Here is a 10,257-nt window from a genome sequence, read left to right on the forward strand (position 1 = left end):
CAAACCAATATGTAGGAAGATTTCTTCACTTTGACATGGAAGCAGTGTTAACACTGGCCTTTGTCAAGTCACCATGTACCAAAGTACATGCCAAACATTTACAACTTGTATAAAAATTCTACATCCTCAGATTGGTCATCTCAAGATGAAAACAGATAGCTCACTAAATGTTAATGGTCAATATCTATTCCCCTAATATTAAGCAACAAAAATTACCCTGGGGAATACAGAAATTCAAATAGAAGCAACGTAAACCTGTCATAAATCATAAACAACAAACTATTTGTGGGACAGCATGGATGACATATGGTCTACTGTCTAAATTTTAGAATGAGGCAGACAACAGTTGGAAAGCCATTTAATTTTCCCCTCCTTCTCCTGCTTTCACTTCATCTTATAACCACAATGTCAACTTTTCGCTCAGTAACTACGTTATTAGCGTGCGGTCTTTGAATCACTCTTCACTGAATGTATCAAGTTCAGCAATGACTTCATCAAAAGCTGTCTTTGCAAGAAAGCTAGCTTTCTCTCGGGAGTTCAGAATTTCATAATAAAACACCGAGAAGTTAAGGGCCAGACCCAACCTGATAGGTTTATCAGTTGTGAAGCTTGGACTCTGGGTCTGGGCGCTGTCTCTCAGCTCTTCAGCTCAAAGCTAGTGCTCTACCACTTGAGCCACAGTACCACTTCCAGTTTTCTGAGAGGTTTATCAGATATAAGGGTCTCAAATGTTTCTTTCTTGCTATTGTTTCTAACATATTTATAAGATTTCTTTATTGCTTTGTATGTCCCTCCCTGATGGTATAACCCCTGTTTTCACTGTATTTCATGTTGTATAATTTGTGGAGGGGAAGGGAAAAAACAGATTGTTTAAATAGGGATACAGGTGGACCCATTGCAACAATAAGAAGTACAAGACGTTATGTCGAAAAACAAATTTTACAATTTTGGCACATGGGAGTGGAGGGTGTGATAAGATGTGAGGGGGAGATAGGAAGGGATGGGATGGGGAAACAAAGGAGGAGGCAACAATGCTTGATAGGAAATGTACTCATTACCTTGCTCATGTAATTGTAACCCCTCTGAACACTATTTTCACAAGAAAAAAAGTCTCTCAGACATTCCTGCTCAGGCTGGGCTGGCTTTGAATGGTGATGCTCAGATCTCAGCTTCCTGAGTAGCTAGGATTACAGGTGTGAACCACCAGCTCCCAGCTTGCAATTCCTTTTGGCTGATCTCAAAAGCTTCTTGATATGCTGGTTATGAACGATTCACAATCCCTTTCTTGTCATCATCATCAGCAATCTCAGCCAAGTATTGGTAGTAGTCTCTCTTCATTTTCAAATACAAGATTTTGCTCTCTGCTTGTGAAGCAATAGGGATGCAGAACTTTTCCAAAAGTGACAGTGAATCATTGTAGCTATCTCTTAGCTCATTCTTGATTCTCTCTATGTTCTTCATCATCTGCTGTTTTTCTCAGCACCTTCCATTTATTTGCTCAATACTTGAAATGACATGCTAAGATGACCTATGGTTGTCTATAACATTTCTGTAAGCAACTGAGAGAAGATTCCTTTAATCATTAGACAATTCAGCTCTTTGCTCAGTGACAGACTTCATGTCACCATATTGCTCATCCTGCTAGGTCAGTTTGGCCTTCTGTACCAGCTCATTGTACCCATGACTTGATTTTGTGTCCTGAGTAGGTGGTGGAGGACAGACAGGATTTCAGTGGCTTCTGGGTGGTGGCAGGAGTGGCATCAAGGCTGAGACTCGGCCCCCTGGATCTTGAATTTCACAGGCTCCAGTGATGGGGTTTCCTCCAATCCAATTTTATTGTTTTTTTTAAATTCACACTGAAATTTTCAATCAATGAAAGCACATTTTGATTGATGCTCTCTTTTTCCATTTTAAAATGATTTTATATCCTGTCATTATAGTAACTTGTGGTTGTGGGATTTATTTTTGAAACAATACAATGTCAATGTGTATGTTGGCAGGTGCTCAATGTGAACATTCTATGACCTCTTACGACAATGATGAGATGAAGAATGAAGTTTTGCCTTCAACTCCAACTGTCATTCAGCGCCAAGAGGTTTACATTTGTGAACAGTAGGGATATGCTCAGGTTCCTTCTAAAATTCTGAGAAATGGGAAATCTTTACTATTGCTATAGAGGTATGTTTAGAGTTTCTGAATGCTGCTTTTACAAGAGACTGCTCAATGTTACTTAATCTATATTCCTCATCTTTTTTTTTTTTTTTTTGGTCAGTCGTGGGAATTGATCTCTGGGCTTGGGCTCTATCCCTGTGCTCCTCAGCTCAAGGGGAGCCCTCTAGTGCTTGAGCCACAGCACCACTTCCAGTTTTTGAGTGGTTTTTATTGGAGATAAGAGTCTCATGGACTTTCCTGCCTGGGCTGGCTTTCAACCATGATCCTCAGATCTCAGCCTTCTGAGAAGCTAGGATTACAGGTGTGAGCTACCGGTGCCAAGCTATTCCTCTTCTTTTTAAAAAATTCTCTAATAGGGGCTGGGAAGGTGGCTCAGTGGTAGAGTGATTGCCTTATATGCATTAGGCCCTGGGTTTGATTCCCCAGCACCACATAAGCAGAAAAAGCCAGAAGTGGTGCTGTGGCTGAAATGGTAGAACACAAGCCTTGAGCTGAAGAGCTGAGGGACAGTGCCCAGGCCCAGGAAAGACAAAAAAAGGAAGAAAGAAATAAAACCAAGCAATATCTTTACTTATTTTTAAATATGCATCAAAATACTACATTTTGACATAAGGTTCTGCAATGAAAATATTTTTAAAAATATTTTTCTAATTTAAAATATTGTAGTTCTTTGAATGTAAACATCTTTTTGTAAACATCTTAAAAGAGAAAATGTAACAGGGGGCACCCCTTCACTGCCTTTATCAGAAGGACTTGTGATACAAAATAGAACAATATCAAAATTTGATATGTTGCATAAGGAGTAGAGCTCCAAGCTTGAGCATAAAAACGAAAGACTAATGTACCATGAGTTTAAAGCTCTCTACGAGCACAAACAAAAAATATATACATATAGTAATAGAATATCATGAAACAAATTGTGCATCATCTTATTTGTTTTGATGTCCAAATAGAGAACATTAGACATGGAAATCCAGAAATTTTAGATGGGTTTTCAGAGTAGTGTGTGTGTGTGTGTGTGTGTGTGTGTGTGTGTGTGTGTGTGTGTGTGTGTGTGTGTGTGTGTGTGTGAGAAAGAGAGAGAGAGAGCGAGAGAGAGAGAGAGAGAGAGAGAGAGAGAGAGAGAGAGAGAGAGAGAGAGAGAGAGAGAGGATAACTCTCCCTGAAAGAGAGAAGATAACTTTGTCCCTATGACTAGGGGGATCCTGGGGAATTGGTCACAAGGAGTAGTGTCATCAGGTCAGTAGAGTGCATAGTGGATGATGAGGGGAAAATAGCTTGGATGGTTCTCAGTGAGTTAACGACTGTGGGAGTGACTGGGTATCTAACCTGAAGCAGCTGGTGAGGGTAAGACTGACTGGGCCCCTGATTGTTGAGGAGGACCTGAAAAGGCAGATAACTTTTCTCAGCTGAATTGACTCCTGGCGTGTTTGACTCACATCAATAATCAGGAGAAAGTTGTCATTCTCTTCATAGCATCACTTCAGTAGGACGAAAGACTAACCGGGGCCAATCAGTCAAGGAAAAATGAATTCTTGGCACAGATATCAATTGGTAATTGGTTCAGGATGTTCTGAAATGTGAACCATCTTGGGAGCCACGTAGAACAATGGTCACAGGTGGGGTCACCTACTGATCAGAAAGGCTCCCTAGAGTTCTTTGACAGCAAGATGGTGAGTGGATTGTACAAGTGTGCTCTTCCTCATGTCCTTCAGAAAAAGTCCATTTAGAAGAAGGTGACCTATTTTTCGTCAGGAGTGGAAATGTAGACTTGGTAGGCATTCATGATTTGAATCTTTTCCTGGCTTAGACTATCTACTAGAGCATCAATATTTCCAGGATAAGTTTGTTGATGAAGGTTTGAAGAAATGGAAAGAGACATGCTCTGGCTTTTGGATTCCATGACATCATGCAGAGGAATGAAGGGTTCCATGAGATAGCTCTCCAGCACTCAACTAGATTCTTTTCTCATTACCATCACTCAGGAGTGTTGGGAATCTGAGGAAGTACTTTAAAAAATCTACCCTTCCCTCAAGGCTGGGTTGAGATCACAGGAAACAGTAGATATTATCTATGAGCTGCAAGTTATTTAACCACATAAAGCAAGTAGAGTTAAGGCTCACTTGACTTTCCCATGGTTAGACAATTGGAATAACATAGGCAGGAGTAACATGTCCACAACAACCAACATGGAACTGTGGCATAGAATCATCTATTCATTGTATAGATGTCATGTTCTATTTGAATCCAGGGCTCAGCTATGCCTTAATGGCTAAGGAATTTCCATATTTGTTACATTCATATGGCTTCTGTCTTCTGGGTATTTTCTGAGACAAACTGACCTACGTCTTCTTGAAAAACTTTTCCACATTTGTTGTATTCATAATATGTCTCTCATGTGGGTATTCAATGAAGAACCCTAAGCTGTGCTTTCTGAGTGAAAAACTGCACATTTGCTACATGCATGAGGCTTCTATCCAGTGTGGGTTCTCTGATATAAATTGAGTTTTTTCCAGGTGAAAGATCTTCCACATTTGTTATATTCCTAAGATTTCTCATGTATATGAATTCACTTATGCCTGCTGAGTTGGGAAATTCTGGTTAAATGACTTTCTACATTTGCTACATCTATAAGGTTTCTCAACTGTGTGAATTCTATCATGTGTGACCTCCACTTAAAAATCTTTCCATAGTTGTTGCATTCATAAGGTTTCTATCCTGTGTGTGTGTTCTCTGATGCAAAGTGACATGTGACTTCCGGTTGAAAGACTTTCCACATTTATTGCATTCATAAGGTTTCTCACCTGTGTAAATTCTCTTATACCTGTTTGTGGGGAAATCTGTGGGGAACAAAAGTAGCAAAGATGGTCCTGGGAGGAAGTTGAGTGGGCAGAGCTGGATTTGTTCAGGTTCAGGGTGTAAACAACTCATGGAAGCTTAGGTGCATGTTAAGGTGTGGCATTTCAGTGATTGGTTGATCCCATTTCCTCTGCTCCCACGCAGTCTTTTGCTTTAAAAAGGAGATGGTCCTTGTTAATAAATGAGTTCCTGCTTGACTTGACTCCTTGCTGCATCTGATTGTCTCCTGGGCTAAGGGAGGCTGGGGAACGGGTGAGGGGCCACACTTACCTCTCCTCGGACCCTGTCCGTCCAAAGATGGACGAAGACCCAACAGCTGTTGAGGTTTGACTTCTGGGTAAAGGATTTTTCACATATCTTACAATCATAAGGTTTCTCTGCTGTGTGTATTCTCTGATGGACACGAAGTTCTGTCTTCTGGATGAAAGACTTTGCACATTCATTACATTTATATGGTTCCTCACCTGTGTGAATTCTTTTGTTTGTTGAGGTTTGACTTTCAGGTAAAGGACTTTTCACACATCTTACATTCATAAGGCTTCTCTCCTGTGTGTGTTCTCTGATGAATAGTAAGTTCTGCCTTCCAGTTGCAAGACTTTCCACATTTGTTACATTCATAAGGTTTCTCTCCTGTGTGTGTTCTTTGATGAAAATGAAGGTATGCCTTACAGGTGAAAGACTGTCCACATTTTATATACGCATAAGGTTTCTCTCCTGTGTGTATTCTCTGGTGAACATGAAGGTGTGTCTTACAGGTGAAAGACTTTCCACATTTGTCACATTTATAAGGTTTCTCTCCTGTGTGTCTACTCTGATGCAAAGTGAGGTCTGACTTCTCTCTGAAGGAGTTTCCACATTTGTCAAATTCATAAGGTTTCTCTCCTGTATGGATTCTCCAATGGACAGTAAAGTTTCCCTTGTGGCTGAAAGATTTTCCACATTTGTTACATTCATAAGGTTCCACTCCTGTGTGTATTCTCTGATGAAAAATGAGGTATGACTGCCTGAAGGTCTTTCCACATTTCTTGCATACAGAAGTTTTCTCTTCAGTGTGAGTTCTCCAATGTCTGCTGAGAGATGACTTCTGGGTGGGAAATTTCCTACTTTCCTCATATGCATAGGGTAGCTCTACTGTGGGTGTTTCAGGCTGGAAAGTCAGGTCTGACTTCTGAAAGATAAATTTTGCAAATTGAATACTCATCAGACTACTCCTCTGGAGATTTGCTCTGAAGTTTTGTAAGGTGTGTTGCTTTAGTGAAAGACTAATGGATTAATGTCCACTACATCGACAAGGATAATGTCCTGAGTATATTTTCTGATGTGTAGTGACTATAAGGCTAAAGTAGAATGTTTTCCTACAGACCATACATTCAGGTGCTCTCTTTACTCTCTGAAGTATTTCTTAGACAAGGAGAGCTGACTTATAGTCTTTTCTATATTTACTGAGGTTATGGAAGGTCTCTCTCACACAAACCCAATTACATGTAAAGAATATGATCTCTAGCCGGGCGCTGGTGGCTCATGCCTGTAATCCTAGGTACTCAGGAGGCTGAGATCTGAGAATATCGGTTCAAAGCCAGCCCGGGCAGGATGGTTGTGAGACTCTTATCTCCAATAAACCGCTAGAATACCGGAAGTGGTGCTGTGACTCAAGCGGTAGAGTGCTGGCCTTGAGCTGAATTGCACAAGGACAGCGTCCAAGCCCAGAGTTCAAGCCCCACGACAAAAAAAAAAAAAAGAATATGGTCTCTAACCCAGGCACTGGTGGCTCATGCTGTAATCCTGGTTACTCAAGAGGCTGAGATCTAAGAACTGTGGTTCAAAGCCATTCAGGGCAGGAAAGTCTGTGAGACTCTTATCTCCAGTACCAGAAAACATGAATTGGTGCTGTGGCTCAGGTGGTAGAGCACTGCATTGAGCTGAGTAGCTGAGGGACAGTGCCCAGACCCTGAGTTCAAGCCCAACAACTGACAAAACAGCTTTTTAAATAAGAAAAATTTTAAAAAAAGAATATGTTCTCTGAGTTTAATACTTCCCTTCTCCGTATTCAAAATTCTGAAGCTCATTTGGAGTTCTCATACTTTTGACTAAAATGTTCTGAATATGGGCAGGATTCTTCAATTACAGGAGACCCACCAGGCCTACATGCAGCATGAATCTCATCAGGCTCACTATAGAGAAGCACGTTCTGATACTCAATGAAATCCTCAGTCCTTATCTCTAAGGAGTTCATATTATTTCTAATCAACTCTGGCTTATGTTTTGAGCTCAAATGAAGGGTCATTACTAATCTCACCCTTTCTTCCACTGTGTTAATTTTCATAACTGTTGCTTCACACAGACATTCATCTGGACTTTGCTGGCACATCTTAATCACATCCTCAATTCCTGGGATATCGAAGATGAGTCATAGAAAAAAGATAAAAATAAGTAAAATCAAAAGTTCACTTAATGTAGACATTTATTTCATTGTAAGTGTTAGAGATTTTAAAATATCAAAGTCAGAAATGATTTATAGAAAATATATGCTTTTTTCTCAAATGTATTGAAGTAATACTGATTACTTCCAGTGGAAAATAATGTTTTTGTGTTTAAGTTTTTTCTTCTTTTATTATTATTATTATTATTATTATTTTGAGTCCAGTCGTGGGGCCTGAACTCTGGGCCTGGGCGCTGTCCCTCAGCTCTTCAGCTCAAGGCTAGCGCTCTACCATTTGAGCTACAGCGCCACTTCCGGCTTTTTTCTTTTTGCATATGTGGTGCTGAGGACTCGAACCCAGGGCCTCATGCATGCAAGGCAAGCGCTCTACCACTGAGCCACCTCCCCAGCTCCTTTTTCTTCTTTTATATCAGAGGAAATATTTACTCAAATCACTCAAGTATGTGCTGCTAGAATTTTAAGCCAATAACTAGCCATCTGGCTTTAGTAATTACGATGTAGTTTTTCTCAAATATACTTTTGTTTGATCATAAGGAGATAGCTGCTGTGTTTTTCATTTTTCTTGAAAAAATTTATGTACTGTGCTGCTTTTTTCTTAACTAGTAGGTTAGGAAAAGGAATATTTTCTAGATTGAGAGACCAAAAGAATGTTTTATACACCCCTTGGCCTTTCACTTAAACAGGAATTGTTCTCAGAAGTAAGGATTCATACCTAAATCTCTTCAGTTGTTACTTCTTAGTAAGAATTACTTTTAGGTCCCTTTGAGAATTTTAAAAACCATTTCTCTCCATCTTTAACAAAGTTTCATCAAAATTCCTTTTCTAACACTCCTGCCTTTTAGAATCATGGAAGACCAAATATCCTCCAGGTAAAGATCACTCAATTATCCTCTCTGTACTAAAATCTTTGGTTCTGAATCCCAGCCTCTGCCAACCATGAATGATAAGAAATTTGCCTTCTCTGGGGCTGGGAAGGTGGCTCAGTGGTAGAGCGCTTGCCTTGCATGCATGAGGCCCTGGGTTCAATTCCTCAGCACCACATAAGCAGAAAAAAAAGCCGGAAAGTGGCACTGTGGCTCAAATGGTAGAGCGCTAGCCTTGTGTAGCCTTGTGCTGAAGAGCTGAGGGTCAGTGCCCAGGCCCATGACCGGACCCCCCCCAAAAAAAAAAAAAAAAGAAATTTGCCTTCTCAAAGGATAGCAGCGCAGAAGTACTCCTTATTTCCACTTACGCGGATTGTGCTAGTTTCAAAGAAAATGATATCTCATTTCTTCCATTACTTTTTGTTTGTTTGTTTCAGAATGATTTCCACACAAAGAAAGAGAATTGCTAACTATAACTCAACTGCCACACAGAATTCAGGGTATCTTGATTCACAATGGGGATAAAGGATCTCATAATTCTTTGACTAGGAACATTATTGCTCAGTTCAGCACAAGATGAACTTACCAACTGGGTGCTGGATCCAATGTCAATAAGCAAGGTGCATTAACTTACCTGTGAAATTCTTGTCTGAGGCTTCTCCTATCCATGGATCTGCACCTTGCTCCAGCTTGACAATCAAGTTACGTTTAGGAACACAGTGCTCTGTTAATAAGAACCAGTGCAGAACTATTGTTCATGCTTAGTTATCATTCCTCTAACATCTCAGACATCCTGTTCACAATGTTGCTCTTAAATGTTGTTTCTAATTTCTCACTGGCTTCATGATTGACTTTCCCCCAGCTTTGGATTTATTTTACCGGTTTTGTTGCTTAATCTCGGCCCTTGTGCTCTATGATAGCATTGTACCAGTTTAAGTCCCCTCTACTCTTTTAATTTTTGAGTGGTTAATTGGAGATAAGAGTCTCATGGGGACTATTCAGCCATTGCTGGCTTCACACTGAAATTCCCCAGATTCAGCCTTCTGCATATCTACGATTATAGGCTTGAGCCATTGCACCCAGAGACAGGTTTGGATTATAAATATCCACTTTCAACTAGTGATTTCCAGTTCATATTTCCAATAGTCATACCTCTTCTATTGTATACAACCTAAAATAATCACCTCAAGTTTGGGAAGACAGTCTCCTGTTAGTGGAGCATAGTTTAGATCTTTTGTCAAATTTCTGATTTGCTTCTTGAAGAATGAGAATAAAATTGCCTCAGGAGTTACATGATAAAGTTGAAGTTTTCCTTTGGAAGAAATGATACTACTACACACTGGAAGCTTACATCTTAATAATATTGAAAATCTGACAAATATTCAGATGTCTACTGAAAACAAATCACTTGAATTTGTAAATTAGTATGACTTTTCTCACCCAAAAGCACCAGGTTATTGTAGGTCTCCAGCATTACATCTCTATACAAGGTCCTCTGAACAGTGTCCAGGTCCATCCACTCCTCCCAGCTAAAGTCCACAGACAAATCATCAAATGACACCGGCTTCTGTGAGGGTATATTTCCATCAAATAATTAGCCCTCAGTCATGGGAACACTAGGTCTGGAATTTCACCCTTTTAACATGTATTTTGTGTCATCTATACATTGGGAGAATTAAAATCAAATATTTTGCCTCTATGTTAAAACAAATTAAAATACAAAGATTCCCTAATAAATCAGAACACATTTTTGGTGCTAGTGAGAGAAAGGAGATAACAATTCTAAGGACTTAATAACATGACATGATAACATTAAGTATAAGTAGGTACATGAAAGATATTTTGATAAAATTTACTACATATGAGGGTAACAATGTAGTAACAAATTACTTTTTCATGCATTTTAATATTCTGTCCCAGTGA

The 10,257-nt window shown here is 39.7% G+C and overlaps 1 protein-coding gene and 1 pseudogene across 1 annotated transcript; both read right to left on the reverse strand.

Annotated features, from left to right (window-relative positions):
- Window positions 1-358: 358 nt before the first annotated feature.
- Window positions 359-1,620, reverse strand: LOC138811436 (14-3-3 protein zeta/delta-like; annotated as a pseudogene).
- Window positions 1,621-1,760: 140 nt separating this feature from the next.
- Window positions 1,761-9,850, reverse strand: LOC138811434 (zinc finger protein 25-like). The gene is made up of 7 exons (XM_069999175.1): window positions 9,775-9,850; window positions 8,969-9,058; window positions 7,328-7,419; window positions 5,560-6,199; window positions 5,302-5,495; window positions 3,502-3,555; window positions 1,761-1,856 (listed from the first exon to the last, which is right to left on the reverse strand). Exons 1-7 carry the CDS (start codon window positions 9,848-9,850, stop codon window positions 1,761-1,763), a joined length of 1,242 nt encoding a protein of 413 aa, XP_069855276.1.
- Between the last annotated feature and the right edge of the window lie 407 nt (window positions 9,851-10,257).

This window comes from Dipodomys merriami, unplaced genomic scaffold, assembly GCF_024711535.1.
Source record: "Dipodomys merriami isolate MVZ:Mamm:240054 unplaced genomic scaffold, mDipMer1.0.p SCAF_529, whole genome shotgun sequence".
Classification (NCBI taxonomy): Eukaryota; Metazoa; Chordata; class Mammalia; order Rodentia; family Heteromyidae; genus Dipodomys; species Dipodomys merriami.